At 43.9% G+C, this 22,060-nt stretch overlaps 1 protein-coding gene across 3 annotated transcripts in view; it reads right to left on the bottom strand.

The window, feature by feature from the left end:
• The window catches only part of LOC116418784 (putative uncharacterized protein C6orf99), a 42,461-nt gene that overhangs the window by 19,739 nt on the left and 662 nt on the right, over positions 1–22,060 (bottom strand). Inside the window, exons 2-3 of one of the 3 annotated variants that reach the window (XM_031935514.1) lie at positions 17,598–17,691; positions 4,290–4,435 (exon numbers count right to left, since the gene is read on the bottom strand). In XM_031935514.1, coding sequence (XP_031791374.1) covers positions 4,290–4,435; positions 17,598–17,691 — 240 coding nt within the window. The remainder of the gene's footprint in view (positions 1–4,289; positions 4,436–17,597; positions 17,692–22,060) is intronic. The other 2 variants (XR_004228931.1, XR_004228932.1) reach the window with 2 other exon arrangements.

Genomic DNA, 22,060 nt, shown 5'->3' with positions numbered 1-22,060 from the left:
TCAGAAATGGGATTAGTGCCCTTATAAGAAGGGACATGAGAGAAATGATCTTTCTCTCCCCTCTGTGAGGCCACAAGAAGACACTAGCTGTAAACCTAGAAGGAGGCCTTCACCAAGAATCCAACCACTTTGGCATCCTGATCTCAGATTTCCAGTCTTCAGAACTGTAGAAAGAAACGTTTGTTGTTTCAACCACTCTTTATAGTATAGTTATAAAAGCCTGAGCTAACTAAGGCCACAGTGACGTGGTCACATGGGCACCCACAAATGTAAAAGTTGATTGAGTTGCACACTTCAGATGAACACTCTTTTAGCAGTTTACTGTGTGTATGTTAAATTTCAATAAAAAGGTAAAAATTGGCTGGGTGCGGTGGCTCACACATGTAATCCCAGCACATTGGAAGGCTGAGGCAGGTGGATCATCTGAGGTCAGGAGTTTGAGACCAGCCTGACGAACATGGTGAAACCCTGTCTCTACTAAATACAAAAAATTATCCAGGAGTGGTGGTGTACACCTATAATCCCAGCTACTTGGGAGGCTGAGGCAGGAGAATCACTTGAACCTGGGAGGTGGAGGTTGCACTGAGCTAAGATTGCACCACTGCACTCCTGGGCAACAAGAGCAAAACTCTGTCTCAAAAAAAAAAAAGGTAAAAATCTAGCCGCTCCACTTTTAGCACTTTACTGTGTGTATGTTAAACTTCAATAAAAATATAAAAATCTGACTGGGCGCAGTGGCTCACGCCTGTAATCCCAGTATTTTGGGAGGCCAAGGCAGGTGGATCACCTGAAATAAGGAATTCAAGACCAGCCTGACCAACAGGGTGAAACCCCATTTCTACTAAAAATACAAAAATTAGCCAGGTGTGGTGGTGGGCACCTGTTATCCCAGCTACTCAGGAGGCTGAGGCAGGAGAGTGGCTTGAACCCAGGAGGCAGAGGCTGCAGTGAGCCGAGATGGTGCCACTGCATGCCAGCTTGGCTGGCAGAGCGAGATTTCTCAAAAAAAGGTAAAAATCTTTCTGCCAATGTGTCCCTTTCTCTGCCCCCAACCACGACTGCCATCACATTGAAGCAGAGGGTCTAGACAGAGGGGGAATAAAGTGGTAGGCTAAGTGCAGCACAGTTAACACCCACAGAGCTTCCTGATTCTGTTAATCCATATCCCTCACTTAGCTGAGCCCAGGGCTGTACCACTGCCCTGCCTTTAGGAGCCCAGTAAGGACTTTCCGCAGGCCATCCACCATGTCCGTCTTCACACTGAGGTTTGCCTTAGCCTCTCTCCCGCCTATGTGGATAATTCCCACCTTAAATCATCCTAGGGCAGGAAAAAGGCAGAGAGGAGGAGGAGGATGCCCTAGGAGAAGAGGTGACGGAGGTGGGAGGGCGCAGAGACTGAAAGCTCAAGAAATTCCTAAGCAAAGACAATGATTAAATACGCTCCATTACAGAGGGGGGAGAAGATACATAAAAGTCTTGGAAGATGTAAAAGGTAAAAATCGGCCAGGTGCAGTGGCTCATGCCTGCAATCCCAGCACTATGGGAGGCTGAGGCGGGTGGATTACCTGAGGTCAGGAGTTGGAGACTAGCCTGGCCAACATGGCAAAACCCCCATCTCTACTTAAAAAAATACAAAAAATTAGCTGGGCGTGGTGGCAGGTGCCTGTAATCCCAGCTACTCGGGAGGCTGAGGCAGGAGAATGGCTTGAGCCCAGCAGATGGAGGTTGCAGTGAGCCGAGATTGCGCCACTGCACTCAGCCTGGGTGACAAAAGCGAAACTCCATCTCAAAATAAATAAATAAATAAATAAAAATAAAAGATATGCTCTAGAATATGGTGGAATTATGGCAGATTTTTATTTTTGCTTGTCTGTATTTTCTAAATGCTTTATAACAATTCTGTATTACTTTTGCAATAAGAAAAATAAAATGTTTTGAGCTTCACAGCACTTAAACTGCATGCCCTGGTAAGAAGGACATAGTACTCAACAGTTCCCAACATACCATGTTCCATCTTCATCTTTGGTCAACCTGCCCTGGTCTTAGGTGATTTCAGGTCAACCCAATTCACAATCATCTATAACGATCTTAGGTAATGTATCACTTTAAGACTGTGCAAAAGACATTATTTTTCTGGGAGTTTATTTCTTCATAACACATAACAAATGACTAAAGAGGTAGCCAAGAAAGAAAACATGCCTGGGCACACACATGAGCGGAGTGTGCTGGATTCTCTGCAGCACCGCACAACAGGCAGGCCCTGGGCACAGAGCTGTGAAGGAGGGAGCAGGACATCAGGCTGTCAGGACCTCGGCTTTTCATGATGCTCTTCTCTTTCCACACTAGTTTCCAAGAAAGGCTCTGTAGACGACTCTCTCTTTCTCTTTTTTTTAGTTGGAGTCTGGCTCTGCCACCTAGGCAGAAGTGCAGTGGCACGATCTCATCTCATTGCAATCTCCGCCTCCCAGGTTCATGCAGTTTTCTGCCTCAGCTTCCCGAGTAGCTGGGATTACAGACACCTGCCACCACGCCTGGCTAATTTTTGTATTTTTAGTAGCAACAGGGTTTCACCCTGTTGGCCAGGCTGGTCTTGAACTCCTGACCTCGTGATCCCCCCGCCTTGGCCTCCCAGAGTTTTTTTGTTTTTTTTTTGAGATGGAGTCTTGCTCTGTCCCCCACGCTGGAGTGCAGTAGCTCAATCTCGCCTCACTGCAACCACCACCTCCCAGGTTCAGGCAATTCTCCTGCCTCAGCCTCCTGAGTACCTGGGATTAGAGGCGCCCGCCACCACGCCCGGCTAATTTGTATAGGCTAGTCACTGCTTCTCTTTCCCCATTCCTGCTTCAGATGGCACATGGCTGTCGCCACCATTTTAAAATCATGTCAACATGGATTGGACTCCATTCTATGCTCAGCTTGGTGCCCAAGGTTGCTGTGACCGAGTGCTACCAAAGAGAAAATTTGAGGTGGCCTGGGATGACCCCAGGAGGCTTCTCTGGGAGAAGTGGGCTTACCAAGCTCTGGACAGAAGCAAGTAGTTGGGACAGGCAGGGAGATGGCTTGCATAAGGGCTCAGAGGCAGGACTATGTTGAAACCATCTGGCTTGGGCAGAGAATCTGAGATGAGACCTCCTCCCCAGAAGCTCAGGATGTACTTATTAGAAGGATGGATAGGATGGTAAGACACAGAAGAGCGAGCTGATTCATTTGGATGTCGAGTCGAGGAAATGGTCTGAGTAGCCCAGAGATATGCTGAAAATGTACTTTAGAAAAATCTATCTGTACAGGATGGGTAAGGAAGGGTGAAGTGGTGATGAGAAAGCTAGGCCGAAGCCCACTACCCAACAGAGAAAGAACTTAGGGAGGCAGCCATAGAAACAGACACTGGGAAATAAAAATCACTGGATTTTAGGACCAGGCGCAGTGGCTCACGCCTGTAATCCCGGCACTTTGGGAGGCTGAGGCAGGCAGATCACCTGAGGTCAGGTGTTCGAGATCAGCCTTGGCAACATGATGAAACCCCCCATCTCTACAAAAATACAAAAAGGAGCTAGGCATGATGGCGGGCACTGTAATCACAGCTCCTCGGGAGGCTGAGGCAGGAGAATCACTTGAACTTGGGAGGTGGAGGTTGCAGTGAGCCAGGATCACGCCACTGCACTCCAACCTGGGCAACAGCAAGACTCCGTTAAAAAAAAAAAAAAAAACCTCACTAGATTTTAGAGCCTAATTGGGTGTGAAGGTCCAAATGAGGAAAGGATCACAGATGGTGCTGATGTCTCAACCTGAGGAGATTTGATTCACTTCCCTGCCCTTTCCTGTCCATTCACTCACTGAACACTGAGCACTTACCACACAGCAGGCCCCGTGAAAGAGCCAGAGAGAAGTAAGATGGGTGAGAGACAGCACCTGCCCACAAGAAGCTCATTGCTTAGTGTGAGATAAGGTGAAATCAACAGATGGCTATAAAAGGGGAGAATAATGCTAGCCCTAGGCTCAGCGGCTGCACAGCATGGAAGAGGGGCTCTACTCTGTTCTGACAAGCATTGCCATCTACGTTACCACCCCTTCCCCACACCGGCTCCCTCTGCCAAGGCTTTAAAGAGTGGCAAACGACTCTAGAAAACCCCACAGGGCTGGGGCAGAACTTCCAGGCCCTGTGAGGAGAGCCCTGTAGATGAGGAGGAGCTCCAAGAAGCTTGTTCCCTCTCATGAGCATGAGGTGTGGGGATGGACCCCAGAAGTACCAGGTGCCACATACTCCATTAGGTCTCTTTTTAATTTCTTACCTAGCTCTCCTCCCACTACTCTGCAGATAGTGCTGAAATCCTGGATGTTGGAGCTGGAAAAGGTAATTCAGTACACACTCCCTTATTTTGCAGAGCAAGAAACTCCCCTGGCAGTGTTCCTCATTCTTCATACCTCTCCACCTATTCTGCCAACAAAATTGGGTGGGGTCATTAGAAAGCTAACTGACAAATACACAATAATGTGCCAATGAAATCACAGAATGGTGTTAACATCTGGTCATGACTTAATGTGTTTTTCCTATTAGGGTCATTTATAGTTTATTACCAAAAGTTTTTTGTTTTGTTTGTTTTTGAGATGGGGGTCTCGCTCTTTCACCCAAGCTGCAAGGCAGTGACATGATCACAGCTCACGGCAGCCTTGACCTCCTGGGCTCAAGTGATCCTCCCACCTCAGCCTCCTGAGTAGCTAGGACCACAGACACGTGCCACCATGCCTGGCTAATTTTTTTTTTTTTTTTTTTAGAGACGGGGTTCTCACCATGTTGCCCAAGCTGCTCTCAAGCTCCTGGGCTCAAGCAATTATCCTGCCTTGGCCTCCCAAAGTGCTACAATTACAGGCATGAGCTACCACACCTGGCCTCAATAACTTTTTAAAAAAATTATTTGTGTGTATTTAGGGGTGAAATTGCAGGTTTCTTCCATGCATATATTGGGTAGTTTTACTAAAAGTTGTTAAAAGCCCTTAACAAAAAACAGATGAAGGAATACATCTTCCCAGGTGGAGTGTATTAGGTAAGGGAAGGTCTACAACAGTCCAGATAAAAGAGCACTGTTTTTTCAGTGGTCTCACCAAAGAAGTATCTGTTTTTAATACGTACACAGGCATTTATAGGTTAGGAGCATCTGCCTACCCCTTGCCTACAAAAGACTGCAGCCTACAAAAGACTACATTGACATCTTTTGGAAATGCAGAGATGGCATTCCTAAGGTAAGAGGTCAGCAGGACTTGTTTTCTGAGGATGTGGTAAAGAAACTGGGCAAAACCTCTAGTTGCCCTCAGTGCTTGTTATACACTAATTATAATGCACTAGCATGCTAAAAGACACTCTAACTGGCACCATGACAGTTTACAAATGCCTTGGCAACACCCAGAAGTTAACTTTATATGGTTTAAAAGGGGAGGAACCAGGCTGGGTGTGGTGGCTCATGCCTGTAACCCCAGCACCTTGGGAGGCCGGGGTGGGCAGATTACTTGAGCCTAGGAGTTTGAGACCAGCCTGGGCAATATGGCAAAACCTTGTCTCTACTAAAAATACAAAAATTAACTGGGCATATGCCTGTAGTCCCAGCTACACAGGTGGCTGAGTTGGGAGGATCACTTGAGCCCGGGAGGCAGAGGTTGCAGTGAGCTGAGATCGTGCCACTGCACTCCATCCTGTGTGACGACAGAGCAAGACCTTGGCACGCTCTCTCTCTCTCTCTTTCTCTCTCTCTCTCTCACACACACACGAATTACATTGATATAAGATGGATTAACAGGAGAAAAACAAAAAACCTCTCATCCGTTAAGAAAAAAAAAATTTTGCCAGGCATGGTGGCTCATGCCTGTAATCCCAGCACTTTGGGAGGCCGAGGCAGGCGGATAACCTGAGGTCAGGAGTTTGAGACCAGCCTGACCAACATGGAGAAACCTCATCTCTACTAAAAATACAAAATTAGCCAGGCGTGGTGGCACATGCCTATAATCCCAGCTACTGGGGAGGCTGAGGCAGGAGAATCGCTTGCACCTGGGAGGCGGAGGTTGGAGTGAGCCGAGATAGAGCCATTGCACTCCAGCCTGGGCAACGAGAGTGAAACTCTGTCTCAAAAAAGCAAAAAAATAAAAAACAAACAAAAAAAAAACAGGAGGCCGGATGCGGTGGCTCACATCTGTAATCCCAGCACTTTGGGAGGCCGAGGTGGGCGGATCATGAGGTCAGGAGATCAAGACCATCCTGGCCAACATGGTGAAACCCCGTCTCTACTAAAAGTACAAAAAAAAAAAAAATTAGCCGGGCATGGTGGCGGGCGCCTGTAGTCCCAGCTACTCAGGAGGCTGATGCAGGGGAATGGCATGAACCCGGGAGGCGGAGCTTGCAGTGAGCCAAGATCCTGCCACTGCACTCCAGCCTGGGTGACAGAGTGAGACTCCATCTCAAAAAAAAAAAAAAAAATTAATTCTTAGACCAGCCACAGAACCTAGAAATGAAGAAGGAGACAATTTTTCCTCCCGTACAAAAGAAAGGCATAAAGATTGGACAAGAAGAAGTATATTTATTTGTAAATAACATGACTATAAACTTAGAAAATATAAAATAAACCACAATTAGAATTAATAAATATATTCAACAAAGTCATAGGCTACAAGGTCAATATACAAACATCAATAATATTACCATATATCAGTAAAAAAAATTTATTTTTGAGATGGAGTTTTGCTCTTGTCACCCAGGCTGGAATGCAAAGGCACAATCTCAGCTCACTGCAACCTCCGCCTCCCAAGTTCAAGCAATTCTCCTGCCTCAGCCTCCCAAGTAGCTGGGATTACAGGCGCCCACCACCATGCCTGGCTAACTTTTGTATTTTTAGTAGGGACAGGGTTTCGCCATGTTGGCCAGGCTGGTCTCAAACTCCTGACTTCAGGTGATCCAGCTGCCTTGGCCTCCCAAAGTGCTGGGATTACACGCATGAGCCACCGCACCTGGCCTCAAAAAATTATTTTAATGAAAAAAATTTTAATACCATGTATAATACCAAACATATAAATATCTAGGAAGAAAATATAATACCTAAAAAAAAAAAAACTAAGAAAAAAGTGCCCAATCCCTATGCTAAACATTGCAAAACATTTCTGAGAGAAATGAAAGACCTAAATGAACGGAGATATTCAAACACAAAGGAGGAAGAATAAAAAGATCTACGTGGTGGTAAGGTTTCTACATTCCACTTGACATGACAAAATACTAATTCTAATTAGACTGGGAAATGTTAAGTATGTACATTATAATCCCTAGAGCAATCACTAAAACACACATACAAAGAGATATAACTAAAAACTCTAGAGTTCGATTCAGATGGAATACTAAAAATGTTCAAATAATCTAAACCATGGCAGGAAAGCGATAATAAAGAAATAAAGACTAGAGGGAATAAACAGAAAATAAATAAAAGAAAAATCTGAAAAGGAAAAATCTGAATCCAAACCTATCAATAACTACATTCGATGTAAATAATATAAACTAGGGGTCAGTAAAGTCCAGATAGTAAATATTTTTCACCTTGTCAGTCATATGGTCTCTGTTGCAACCACAAAACTGCTTTTGTAGCAGAAAAGTAGCCACAGAAAATACATAAATGAGCCAGGCATGGTGTCCGTAATCCCAGCACTTTGGGAGGCTGAGGCAGGGGCATCACTTGAGGTCAGTAGTTCAAAACAAGCCTGGCCAACATGGTGAAACCCCATCTCTACTAAAAATACAAAAATTAGCCAGGCACGGTGGTGGGCACCTGTAATTCCAGCTACTTAGGAGGCTGAGGCAGGAGAATCACTTGAACCCAGGATGTGGAGGCTGTAGTGAGCTGAGATTGAGCCACTGCACTCCAGCCTGGGCAACAGAGTGAGACTCCGTCTCAAAAACAACAAAAAAGAAAAAACATAAATGAGCATGGCTGTGTTTTAATAAAACTTTATTTACAAAACAGGCAGCAGGCCAGATTTGACCTACATAGTTTGCTGACCCCTGATCTAAACACACCAATTTAAAGAGATTTTCAGAGTGAATTAAAAAAAAAAAAAAAGTACCAAATTACATGCGGTCTACAAAACCAAACAACATACACACAATCCACCTTAAATATAATTATATACAGGGAGTTTAAAAATAAAAGGATGGAGGACAGGCACGGTGGCTCACGCCTGTAATCCCAGCACTTTGGGAGGCCGAGGCGGGCAGATCACGAGGTCAGGAGATGGAGACCATCCTGGCCAACACGGTGAAACCCCGTCTCTACTAAAAATACAAAAAACTAGCCGGGCGAGGTGGCGGGTGCCTGTAGTCCCAGCTACTCGGGAGGCTGAGGCAGGAGAATGTTGTGAACGCGGAAGGCAGAGCTTGCAGTGAGCCAAGATCGCACCACTGCACTCCAGCCTGAGCAACAGAGCGAGACTCTGTCTCAAAAAACCAAAAAAAAAAAAAAAAAAAAAGAAAGAGAGGAAGTGGAGTAGCTATGTTAATATCAGACAAAGGAGACTTCAGAGCCAAATAAATGACCAGGGATAAAGGGAGACGTTATTGTTGAAAGATATTCTCCAAAAGCTCTCACATTTCTAAACGTTTTATGAGCAGAGGCAATGACTTCCTTCGATTTACAGTATCTTTTCAAGGATGTTTATATAGTCAACAGCACTGGAAATAGAAATAGGTCTCTCTCTGGAGCGAAGGGCAAGTTTGTTTTCCATCTAGCATAATAAAGACAACTTCTCTCTTTGTGGCAAAAGTCAGGAAGGCTCAGCCTCCGTTCTTGTTTTTTTTTTTTTTTTTTTTTTTGAGACAGAGTCTTGCTAGGCTGGAATACAAGGGCACGATCTCAGATCACTGCAACCTCTGCCCCCCGGGTTCAAGCGATTCTCCTGCCTCAGCCTCCTGAGCAGCTGGGACTACAGGCATGCGCTATCACGCCTGGCTAATTTTTTGTATTTTTTAGTTGAGAAGGGGTTTTACCCTATTGACCAGGCTGATCTCAAACTCCTGACCTTGTGATCCACCCACTTCGTCCTCCCAGAGTGGTGGGATTACAGGCGTGAGCCACTGTGCCCGGCCCATTCTTTTTTTTTTTTGAGACGGAGTCTCTGTCTGTCCCCCAGGCTGGAGTGCAGTGGCGCTATCTCGGCTCACTGCAAGCTGCGCCTCCAGTGTTCACGCCATTCTCCCGCCTCAGCCTCCCGAGTAGCTGGGACTACAGGCACACACCACCACACACAGCTAATTTTTTGTATTTTTAGTAGAGATGGGGTTTCACCATTCACAGGATGGTCTCGATCTCCTGACCTCGTGATCCACCCACCTTGGCCTCCCAAAGTGCTGGGATTACAGGCGTGAGCCACCGTACCCGGCCACCATCTCCCATTCTTAAAGATGTGGGTTCCTAACCTCAGGGATCCTCTCTCACAGTGCCACAGTGCAGCCTCTGACATGTGTAGGTGCCATCTGGTCCCTTTCACATCATCCTTTTGAAAATGAAGCTCAAGGAGCTGGTGCAGATGTGACTATCATGACCACTGCTCTTGTGGGTGATAAGGTCCTGTGTCATTGTTCCAGCAATCTATGTCTTTTGTTAGCATCTATGAAACTGGCAGACTGACTTACTAGCTTACAAGCAGGATAAAATACCACACCCTTCGCTGTCCATGCAAATGATAAAAGGGTCACCAAGATGACAAAGCCATCCTAAATGTGTGTGCACTTAACAGAGCTTCAAAACATCTGAAGAAGGCTGGGAACAGTGACTCACAACTGTAATCCAGCAATTTAGGAGGCCAAGGCAGGAGGATTGCTTGAGCCTAGGAGTTCGAGACCAACCTGGGCAGCATAGTGAGACTCCGTCTCTATAAATAATAATAAAAAAAAATTGCCAGGCATGGTGGCACACACCTGTGGTCCCAGCTACTCAGGAAGCTGAAGTAAGAGGATGGCTTGAGCCCCAGAGGTCAGGACTACAGTGAGCCATGATCATGCCACTGCACTCCAGCCTGAGTGACAGAGCAAAACCTTAAATAAAAATAAAAACAAAAATAAAAAATCTGAAGATGAACTGATAAAATTTAATTGAGAAATGGACAAATCCACAGTTATAGGTGGAGAGTTCAACACTCCTCTCAGTAACCAACAGAAAATTAGCAAGGATACAGAACTAAAAACATCATAACCAATTAACCTGATTGCTATTTGTAGAATATTTCACCTAATACATGCTTCCTGAATTTGGTATTTACCAAAAGAGATAATAACCACCATGCCAGCTAATTTTTTTTTTTTTTTTTTTGAGACAGAGTCTCACTCTGTTGCCCAGGCTGGATGGAGTGCAGTGGCACGATTAGGCTCACTGCAAGCTCCACCTCCCACGTTCACGCCATTCTCCTGTCTCAGCCTCCCAAGAAGCTGAGACTACAGGTGCCCGCCACCACGCCCAGCTAATTTTTTGTATTTTTTAGTAGAGACGGGATGTTACTAAAAAACACCCCGTCTCTAATAAATGATGTCTAACAGGATGTTAGACATCCTGGCTAATATCTGTGTTAGCCAGGATGGTTTCAATCTCCTGACCTCATGATCCCACCCACCTTGGCCTCCCAAAGTGCTGAGATTACAGGCATGAGCCACCATGCCCAGCCAATTTTTGTATTTTTAGTAGAGATGGAATTTCACCATGTTGGCCAGGATAGTCAACTCCTGACCTTGTGATCCACCTGCCTCGGCCTCCCAAAGTGCTGGGATTACAGGCATGAGCCACCGCGCCTGGCCAATTTTTTTTTTTTTTTCCTTTGGAGTCTCACTCTGTCACTCAGGCTGGAGTGCAGTGGCACGATCTCAGCTCACTACAACCTCCGCCTCCCAGGTTCAAGCAATTCTCCTGTCTCAGCCTCCTGAGTATCTGAGACTACAGGCGCGGGCCATCACACCTGGCTATTTTTTGTATTTTTAGTAGAGATAGGGTTTTGCCATGTTGACCAGCCTGGTCTCGAACTCCCAACCTCAGGTGATCTGACTGCCTCGGCCTCCCAAAGTGCCAGGATTATAGGCATGAGCCACCACACCCATCCTCCCTTGATACATTTAAAAGATGCATTGAAATTAAACTATGATTTTGTATTTTGAAAATACAAACTGAAATCATACAAAATATGTTTGTATGACTGAACAGAAATCACACAAAATACTGAATTGAAATCGTAGAGAATATAAAGTGAAATCATATAAAATATGTTCTATAACCACAATGGAGATTGAAACCACCTTTGGAAAATTATGACTGAGACAGTGAAAGAGATCTAATTTAACTGACTGCATCTTGCTTCTAACCTCCAAGCCGTCCTTGTTCATTCCTGGGCATAGGTCAAACTAACTTCTGGAGTTTAGTTTATAGTTTAAAACAAAGACGATAACAGCCCTTTCCCAAAGCAGACCTCCCTCTTGCCTGGGGACTAGACTGCCTTTGTAGGACAAACATTAGCCACAAGACTAGAAATTATGGTTTAGGAGTCATGCAGCTGGAGCCTATAAGATTCTGACCCTCCCTAAACTGCTCCTAAGATCAGTGCTTGAGATATTTTGCAGACCCTGCACTTGATGGATCAGCTGGCACCACCCAGATGGATTAACTGGCTCATCTGATCTTGTGGCTCCAACCAAGGAACTGACCCAGAGCAAGAAGACAGCTTTGACTCCCTATGATTTTATCCCTGATCAATCAGTACCCCTGGCTCACTGGCCTTCCTCCCTCCACCAAGTTGTCCTTAGAAACTCTGCTCCCGGAATGCTCGGGGAGACTGATTTGAGTAATAATATTAACTGCGGTCTCCTGCACACACGGCTCTGCATGAATTACTCATTCTCTATTGCAATTCCCCTGTCTTGATCAATTGGCTCTGTCTAGGCAGCAGGCAAGGTGAACCCCTTGGGCAGTTACAAAATCAAAATCAAAAGAGAAAGATAACTAGATAATTTCTTTAAACTTAAACAGTAGAACTTCTGGTTCAGCTCTCCTGAGGGCCTAGTCTTAGAGGGGCCCCACACTTTCATGGGCTTTATTTCCAGGAGCCTCACCAGGGTTTCAAGCAGGGGAAAAGGAAAAGTAACCATTTAAAAATACATCCAGGGGGAAAGTAAACACTTTGAAAAACACTCAGTTCTCTATAACAAAGGCCTGCCTTCTAAGGGAAACTATTTTACCTGAGTCTTATCTCATCTGGAGGAATGGCAATTAACCAACTCCAGCCCCTCTAGCCTTCCTGTATCAGGTAAAGGGAAAAAAAAAGGCGAAGAACAGCCTCTGAAGGTCACAGTCCACCTTTAGAGGTTTCAGAGCCATTAAAAAACTGAGATTTAATCAGATGGTTAGAGAGCACCTTCTCTCACTCAAACTATCACATTAACAGGGTTCCTGCATAATAACAGGAAACAGGATTGCAACTGAGAGAGCTGCAAAGCACAGACTCCGTTGAAGGAGGTTTTAGGGTAACCCAAAGACAACAAAAAGAAAAAGGAAACTAGAGGAAGCACCTGGCACTGCAGGTACAGCAAACGTTTAACACAGGTCTGCTCTTGGCCAAATTAACATTAAGTCTTCGCAGTAAAAGCCTAATCATCTCAGTTCCTATGCCTGATACATCGTGTCTGGCTTTGAATAAAAAATTACAAGGATGCTAACAGACAAGAAAAACAGTCTGAAGAGACAAACTATGCATTAGACTCTGACTCAGATGTGGCACAAACTTTGGAATTATCAGGTAGGGAATTTAAAATAACGAGGATATAAGGGAAAAGGCAGATGACATGCAAGAATAGAAGGGAAATAATGAGAGAGATGGAAACTAAAAGAATGAATCAAAAGAAAATTCTAGCAATTAAAAATATTGTGAGAGAAATGAAAAATGCCTTTATGGGATCATCAGTAGGTAATACGTGCCTGAAGAAAGAATCAGTGAGCTGTGAGATATGTAAACAGAAACTTCCCAAACTGAAAACATGAAAAAATGAAACTGCTCAAACAGGGCCAGGTGCCATTGCTCACGCCTGTAATCCCAGCACTTGGGGAAGCTGAGGTGGGCAGATCACCTGAGGTCAGGAGTTCGAGACCAGCCTGGCCGACATGATGAAACCCCATCTCTACTAAAAATACAAAAATTAGCTGGGCGTGGTGGTAGGCGCCTGTAATCCCAGCTACCTAGGAGGCTGAGGCAGGAATTGCTTGAACCTGGGAGGTGGAGGTTGCAGTGAGCCGAGATCACGCCACTGCACTCCAGCCTGGGTGAAAGAGTGGGACTCTGTTTCAAAAATTAAAAAAAGAAAGAAAAAGGAAGGGGGTGGGGGGAGAGAGGGAGGGATGAAGGAAAGAAGAAAGGAAGGAAGGAAGGAAGGAAGGAAGGAAGGAAGGAAGGAAGGAAGGAAGGAAGGAAAGAAGGAAGGAAATGTTCAAACAGAGTATCACTTACTGTGGTACAATTATAAAAGGTCTAATATGCATTTAATGGGAATAGCAGAAGAAGAGAGAAATAAGCAAAAGAAATATTCAAAGTAATCATCACTAGGAATTTTCCAAAATTAATGACAGACATCTAAACACAGGTTCAGGAAGATCAGAGAACACCAAGTAGGATAAACACCAAAAAATCTCTACCTAGGCATATCATATTCAAACTGCAGAAAACCAAAGACGAAGAGGATATCTAGAAAGAAAGCAGAATAAAAATATCTTGTCTGTAGCAGAAGAGAGATAAGAATTATATTAGATTTCTCATCAGAAACAATGTAAGCAAGACGACAGTGGAATAAAATATTTTGAAAAGAAAACAAAAAACTCACCAACCTAGAATTCTGTATCCAGTGAAATTATCCTTCAAAAAAAGGGGGGAATAAAGACTTTCTCAGATAAACAAAAACTGAGGGAATTTGTTGCCGGGAGAATGCCCTACAAGGTATGCTAAGGTACGTTTTTCGAAAAAAGGGAAACTATATAGGTCAGAAACTCAGATCTACATAAAGAAAGGAAAAATTACATCAAAGAAAGAAACAAATGGCCAGGCATGGTGGCTCCTGTCTGTAATCCCAGCACTTCGGGAGGCTGAGGTGGGTGGATCACCTGAGGTCAGGCATTCGAGACCAGCTTGGCCAACATAGTGAAATCCCGTCTCTACTAAAAATACAAAAATTACCCAGGTCTGATGGCACACACCTGTAGTCCCAGCTACTCAGAAGGCTGAGGCAGGAGAATCGCTTGAACGTGGGAGACAGAGGTTGCAGTGAGCCAAGATCATGCCGCGGCACTCCAGCCGGGTGGCAAAGCAAGACTCTATTTTTTTAAAAAAAAAAAAAAAAGGACCAGGAGCTGTGGCTTATGCCTGTAATCCCAACATTTTGGGAGGCCAGGACAGGAGGATCACTTCAGGTCAGGAGTTCAAGACCAGCCTGGCCAACATGGTGAAATCCCATCTCTACTAAAAATACAAAAATTAGCAAGATGTGATAGTACGTGCCTGTAATCCCAGTTACTTGGGAGGCTGAGGCAGAAGAACTGCTTGAATCTGGGAGGCGGAGGTTGCAGTGAGCCGAGATAACACCATTTGTACTCAGCCTGGATGACAGAGCAAGACTCCATCTTAAAAAAAAAAAAAAAAAAAAAAAGGCCAGCACGGTGGCTCACGCCTGTAATCCCAGCACTTTGGAAGGCTGAGGCCGGCAAATCACGAGGTCAAGAGATCAAGACCATTCTGGCCAACACAGTGAAACCCCGTCTCTACTAAAAGTACAAAAATTAGCCAGGCATGGTGGCACTCGCCTGTAATCCCAGCTACTCGGAAGGCTGAAGCAGGAGAATTGCTCAAACCTGGGAGGCGGAGGTTGCAGTGAGCCAAGATCGTGCCACTGCACTCCAGCCTGGCAGCAGAGTGAGACTCCATATCAAAAACAAAACAAAACAAAACAACAACAACAACAACAAATCCAGGGATAAATAGACAAATCAAATATTATGATTTGAGACTTCAACACTCCTCTGTCAGTAACTGACAGATTCAGTAGGCAGTCTGGATGTAGTTAAACCAAACAGTCCATCAATCAACTGGACTGAATTGACATCTACAGACTACTTCATCCATCAACATCAGAGTCCACATTCTTCACAAGATCACATGGAACATTCACCAACCTAGATCAAATTCTAGCCAGAAAACATACCTCAACAAATTTAAAAGAACAGAAATAATACAAAGTTGCTGTCAGGCAACAGTGGAATTAAAACTATAAAGTAAAAAATCAAAAATACATAAATAAATAATTTTTAAAAGGTAGTAACAGAGAGATAAAAATGCTGAAAATATTTAGAGAATAAACAGCATATTCCTAAATAACACCTGTGTAAAATAAAAAGTCTCAAGAGAAATTTTTAATTGTTTTGAACCAAATAAAAATGAAAATACAACTTATCAAATCTTGTGGGATACAGTAAAAGCAATGCTTCAAAAGACATTTTTAGCACTTAATGTGTATATTAGAAAAGAAGGGGCTGGGCGCGGTGGCTCACACCTGTAATCCCAGCACTTTGGGAGGCCGAGGCAGGTGGATCATGAGGTCGGGAGTTAGAGACCAGCTTGGCCAACATGGCGAAACCACGTCTCTACTAAAAATACAAAAATTAGCTGGGAGTGGTGGCGGGCACCTGTAATCCTAGCTACTTGGGAGGCTGAGGCAGGAGAATCGCTTGAACCCAGGAGGTGGAGGTTGCAGTGAGCCAAGATTGTGCCATTGCACTCCAGCCTGAGCGACAAGAGCACGGCTCTGTCTCAAAAAAAAAAAAAAAGAAGAAAGATTTAGTATCAATAATCCAAGCTTCCACCTTAGGAAACTATAAAAAGAAAATAATATAAGCCTAAAGCCATCAGAATAAAAGAACTATAATAATAAAAATTAGAGCAGAAATCATTGGAATTGAAAATAGGAAACTGACTTTAAAAAATCAAAACCGGGCTGGGTGCGGTGGCTCAAGCCTGTAATCCCAGCACTTTGGGAGGCCGAGACGGGCGGATCACAAGGTCAGGAGATCAAGACCATCCTGGCTAACCCGGTGAAACCCCGTCTCTACTTAAAAATACAAAAAACTAGCCGTGCGAGGTGGCGGGTGCCCGTAGTCCCAGCTACTCGGGAGGCTGAGGCAGGAGAAAGGTGTAAACCCGGGAGGAGGAGCTTGCAGTGAGCTGAGATCCGGCCACTGCACTCCAGCCTGGGCGACAGAGCAAGACTCCGTCTCAAAAAAAAAAAAAAAAAAAATCAAAACCAGTCATTAGGAACTAAGGATAGTCTATCACTGCACACCCAGACTCTAAAAGGGTAATAAATTACACAAACAGCTGTGCACACATACATTTGACAACTTACATAAAATGGATCAATTCTTTGATGGGCACAAGCTACCAAAACTCATCAAAGAATAAATTAAAAACCTAAATAAATCCTGTATCTATTCAACAAAAAGTTGAATTTCCAGTTTAAAATCTTCCTTAACAGAAATCTGCAGCCCCAAATGGTTTCATCAGCAAATAGTACCAGAGATTTTTAGAAAGATGTAACATGAGCTCTACATAGTTTCTTCCAGAAAACAGAGGTGGAAGGAATGCTTCCTAACTCATTTTATGAGATGAGCATCATCATGATACTAAAACCAGATAAAGAAAATACAAAAAAAAAAAAAAAATCCTCATGAATCATGAATCAATATCCCTCATCAACACAGATGCAAAATACTAACAAACTGAAAACCGTAATACATAAAAAAAATTACACATCATGACCAAGTGGGGTTTATTCCCAGGATGCAATATGTGAAAACCAATAAAAATGTAATCTGCAACAAGACCATATCAACTGACAATACTCAACATCAATTCACGGTACAAGCACTCAGCAAATGAGGAATCGAACAGAGCTCTCTAAACCGATAAAGCAAACCTATAAAAAAGCCTATAACTAAACATACTGTGAAAGACGTAATGCTTCTTTCCCCCTAAGATCAGGAACAAGGCAAGGAAGTCCACCTCACCCCTCCTACTCAACATTGCACAGGAAGACATCTTGTGAAATTGGGAAATAAAATTTAATGAAAATCATAGATTGGAAAGGAGAAAACACAACTGTCCCTAGTCCCTATTCACAAACATGATTGCCTATGTAAAAAATCTCATGGATTCCATAAAAACCTTCTAAAACCAATGTCAGTTTAGCAAGATTGCAGGATACAAGGATAACACACGAAAACCAACTATATTTCTTTATAATGGTAATGAATATCTGGAAACCAAATTTTTAAATCACAGTGGCTTAGAAAAATAGTCTGCCAGAAATCTAACAGACCACGTGAAGGATCTATATATGAACACCACTAAATGCTGATGAACGAAATATAACAGTCTAAATAAATGGAAAATGTCTCACTGGAAGACTTAATGTGGTTAAGATGTCAGTTCTCCTCCAATTGATCTACAGATTTAACACAAATACAATCAAAATCCCCCACGTGGTGGGGCACAGTGGCTCATACCTGTAATCCCAGCACTTCAGGGACTGAGACAGGAGGATCACTTGAAGCCAGGAATTTTGAGATTAGTATGGGCAACATAGCGAGAACTCCGTCTCTACAAAAAAAAAAAATTATAATTAGCCAGGTGTGGTGATGCACACCTGTGATCCTAGCTACTCTGGAGGCTGAGGCAGGAAGATCCCTTGAGTCCAGGAGTTTGAGGTTACAGTGAGCTATGATGGCACCACTGCACTCCATCAGGGGCTACAGACTGAGACTGTCTGAGAAACAAAACAAACAAAAAAAGAACAAAATCCCCAGCAGGATTGTTAAAACATATAGACAAGTCTAAAATATATATGGGAAGTCAAAGGACGTAAAATACCCAAGTAATCAGGAAAAAGAACAAAGCTGGAGGGCGCTAAGACTTACTTAAAAGCTACAGCAATCAAGACAATGTTGTGTCAGTGAAGGGATAGACACAAAGATCAATGAAACAGAACAGTCCAGAAATAAATTCACAAAAATATGGCCAACTGACTTTTCACAAAGTGGCAGGTACAAAGTCAATGGAAGGGGGTCTTTTTAATAAAGGACTTGTATCCAGAATATTTAAAGAACTCTCAAAATTCAATGGTAAGAAAACAACCTGATTTTGGCCGAGTGCGGTGGCTCACACCTGTAATCCCAGTGCTCTGAGAGGCCGAGGCGGGCGGATCACAAGGTCAGGAGTTCGAGACCAGCCTGGCCATCATAGCGAAACCCCATCTCTACTAAAAATACAAAAATTAACTGGGCGTGGTGGAAGGTGCCTGTAATCCCAGCTACTTGGGAGGCTGAGGCAGGAGAATTGCTTGAACCTGGGAGGCGGAGGTTGCAGTCAGCAGAGATTGTGCCACTGCACTCCAGCCTGGGCAACAGAGCAAGACTCTGTCTCAAAAAAAAAACGACCTGATTAAAAAAAAAATTGGTAAAAGGTTTGAAGAGACCTTTCACCAGTGAGAATAAATGCATGGCAAATAAGGCCATGAAATGGTGCTCGCCATCATCAGCCTTTAGAAAAGTGTACATTAAGGCTGGGCACGGTGGCTCATGCCTATAGTCCCAGCACTTTGGGGAGGTTGAGGTGGGCAGATCACTTGAGGTCAGGAGTTTGAGACCAGACTGGCCAACAGGGTGAAACCCCGTCTCTACTAAAAATACACCATGCTGGGTTTGCTGGAAGGTTGAGGCAGGAGAATCGCTTGAACCTGGGAGGGAGAGGTTGCAGTGAACCAAGATGGCGCCACTGCACTCCACACTCCAGCCTGGATGATAGAGTGAGACTCCATCTAAAAAAAAAAAAAAAAAAGTGTACATTAAAACCCTGATGACAGTCACCACTATCACCTGTTACAACAGCTAAATTAAAAATAACGGATGATAACAAGTGCTGGTAAGGATGCTGAGTACCTTGAACTCACACACTGCAGATAGAAACACAAATTGGTCCCCTAAAGTTGGGCAGAATTGCATAAAGTTAATCATATACTTACAAATGACCCAGCAAAGCCCCCTCCTGGGTATTTAGAGAAAACTGAGCAACAAAAAGGAAAAGATTACTGATACATGCAACAACATGGAGATCTCACAGGTTTTATGCTGAGTGAAAGAAGCCAGATTGAAAATACCCACTGTAGAATGAATGCCGTTTACATAACATTCTGGAAAAGACAAAACCACAGCAACAAAGAATAGATTAGAGATTCTCAGGCATTACAGGTGGGGAAAGATATGACTACAAAAGGGCAGAACAAGGGAGTTTTGGGGGTAACAGAACTGTTCTGTATCTGATCGCAGTGGTGGTTATATTTACTTATTTTGAGAGAGGGTGTCCCCGTCACCCCACCTGGAGTGCAGTAGTGCAATCACAGCTCACCGCAGCCTAAACCTCCCCAGCTCAAGCGATCTGCCCACCTCAGCCTCCCAAGTAGTGGGGACTACAGGTACACGCACCACCATGCCTGGCTAATTTTTGTATTTTTTGTAGAGACAAGTTTTCACCACGTTGCCCAGGCTGCTCTCAAACTCCTGGGCTCAAGTAATCTGCCCATCTCAGCCTCCCGAAGTGCTGGGATTACAGGTGTGAGCCACCATGCCCGGCCCAACACTAATTTTATATATGTGTTAAATCTCATAGAACTGTATTAATAAAAAAGAAAAAGCAGTGTTACTGTATGTTAATTATAAAAACAAAATAAAATAATAATATTATAATTTGACAAGGCAAGGCCCAGACTAGGAGGATCTATTCATGATACATATGCCTAACAAAGACATATCCAAAAATTATAAAGTGTTACTACAATTTACATGGAATAAACACATGGACTAATTAAAAAATGTGCAGAAACCTTGAACAGTCGTTTCACCAAAAGAAAAATCATCCAAATGGTTAATAAGTTATTAAAAGGGCTCAACATTATCATTCATTAGGGAAATCACATTAAAACCACTAGGAGGCCGGGCATAGTGGCTCACGCTTGTAATCCTAGCACTTTGGGAGACTGAGGCCAGCGGATTACCTGAGGTCAGGAGTTCAAAAACAGCCTTGCCAACATGGTGAAACCCTGTCTCTACTAAAAATACAAAAATTAGCCAGGCATGGTGGCGCATGCCTGTAATCCCAGCTTCTCAGGAGGCTGAGACAGGAGAATTGCTTGAACCCAGAAGGCAAAGGTAGCAGTGAGCCGATATAGTGCCACTGCACTCCAGCCTGGGTGACAGAATTCCGTCTCAAAAAAAAAAAACCCACTGGGAAATACTGCTGCATAACCACCAAAAATTTAAGACTGTTAACACCAATTGTTGGCAAAGATGTGAAGTAACTATAATTTTTTTTTTTTTTGAGACGGAGTTTCACTCTTGTTGCCCAGGCTGGAATGCAATGGCATGATCTCGGCTTACCTCAACCTCCACTTCCCAGATTCAAGCGATTCTCCTGCCTCAGCCTCCCGAGTAGCTGGGATTACAGGCACACACCACCACAGCCAGCTAATTTTGTATTTTTAGTAGAGACAGGGTTTGTCCACGTTGGACAGGCTGGTCTCCCCACCTCAGGTGATCTGCCCGCCTCAGACTCCCAAAGTGTTGGGATTACAGGCCTGAGCCACCTCGCCCGGCCCTTTTCTTTTTCTTTTTTTTTTGAGACGGAGTCTTGCTCTGTCACCCAGGCTGGAGTGCAGTGGCATGATCTTGGCTCACTGCAACCTCTGCCTCCTGAGCTCAGGAGATTCTTCTACCTCCGCCTCCCAAGTAGCTGGGACTACAGGTGCACGCCACCATGCGCAGCTAATTTTTGTATTTTTTTTTTTAAGTAGAGACGGGGAATCACCATATTGGCCAGGCTGGTCTCAAACTCCTGACCTCGTGATTCGCCCGCCTCGGCCTCCCAAAGTGCTGGGATTACAGGCACCAGCCACCGTGCCCCGTCATGTGATTTTTTTTTTTAGCCCATCAGCTATTGTTAGTTTTAGTGTATTTTATCTATGGCCCAAGACAATTCTTTCAGTGTGGCCCAGGGAAGCCAAAAGATTGGACACCTTTGCATTTCTGTCTGTTTTTTTTTTTTTCACCCACACGCATCAGTAGTTTGAAGTTTGATCAGGTCAGATCACCTGAGGTCGGGAGTTTGAGACCACCCTGCCCAATATGGTGAAACCCCATCTCTACTAAAAATACAATAATTAGCCAGGTGTGGTGGCACCAGCCTGTAATCTCAGCTACTCGGGAGGCTGAGGCATGAGAATCGCTTGAACCCAGGAAGTGGTGGTTACAGTGAGCCGAGATCGCACCACTGCACTCCAGCCTGGGCAACAGAGACTCTGTCTCAAAATGAATGAATGAATGAATGAATGAATGAATGAATGAATGAATGAATAAATCCACAAAAAATCTCGTAATGTTTTAAGAAAGTTTACAAATTTGTGTTGGGCCACATTCAAAACCGTGGCCTGTGCGGGTTGGACAAGTTTGGAATAAAGCATACTGCTTGATTGCAATTACATGAAGTTTAAGAGTAGACACAACTCATAATTGGTAATTTAAGTCCAAATGAATAGTGGTTACCTCTGGGGAAGTACTACTGACTGGGAAGGAGCAGTTGGAAACCTGGGGTGATGGAAATGTTCTAGATCTTGACCTGGGGGCTGATGACATGTGTATACATATGTTAAAGTTCACCCAGCTGTCCTCTTAAGAGCTGTGCAATTTATTGTGTGTAAATTATGTCAGTTAGGAAAAAAATAAGAAAAATGAAGGAATGATGGAGAAAAAAAGAAGCGAAACGTAAGGAAGGAAGGAGGAAGGGAGGGAGGGAAGGAGGGAGGAAGGGGGGATTAAACCTAAGCACGGAGGGGGAGAGATGCTCCTCAAAAATATGCTATCAGTCATGCAGTGTTATTTATTTATTTATTTATTTATTTATTTATTTATTTATTTATTTA

This window comes from Piliocolobus tephrosceles, chromosome 5 (genome assembly GCF_002776525.5).
Source record: "Piliocolobus tephrosceles isolate RC106 chromosome 5, ASM277652v3, whole genome shotgun sequence".
Lineage (NCBI taxonomy): Eukaryota > Metazoa > Chordata > Mammalia > Primates > Cercopithecidae > Piliocolobus > Piliocolobus tephrosceles.
This window is presented reverse-complemented; position numbering and strand designations above follow the sequence as displayed.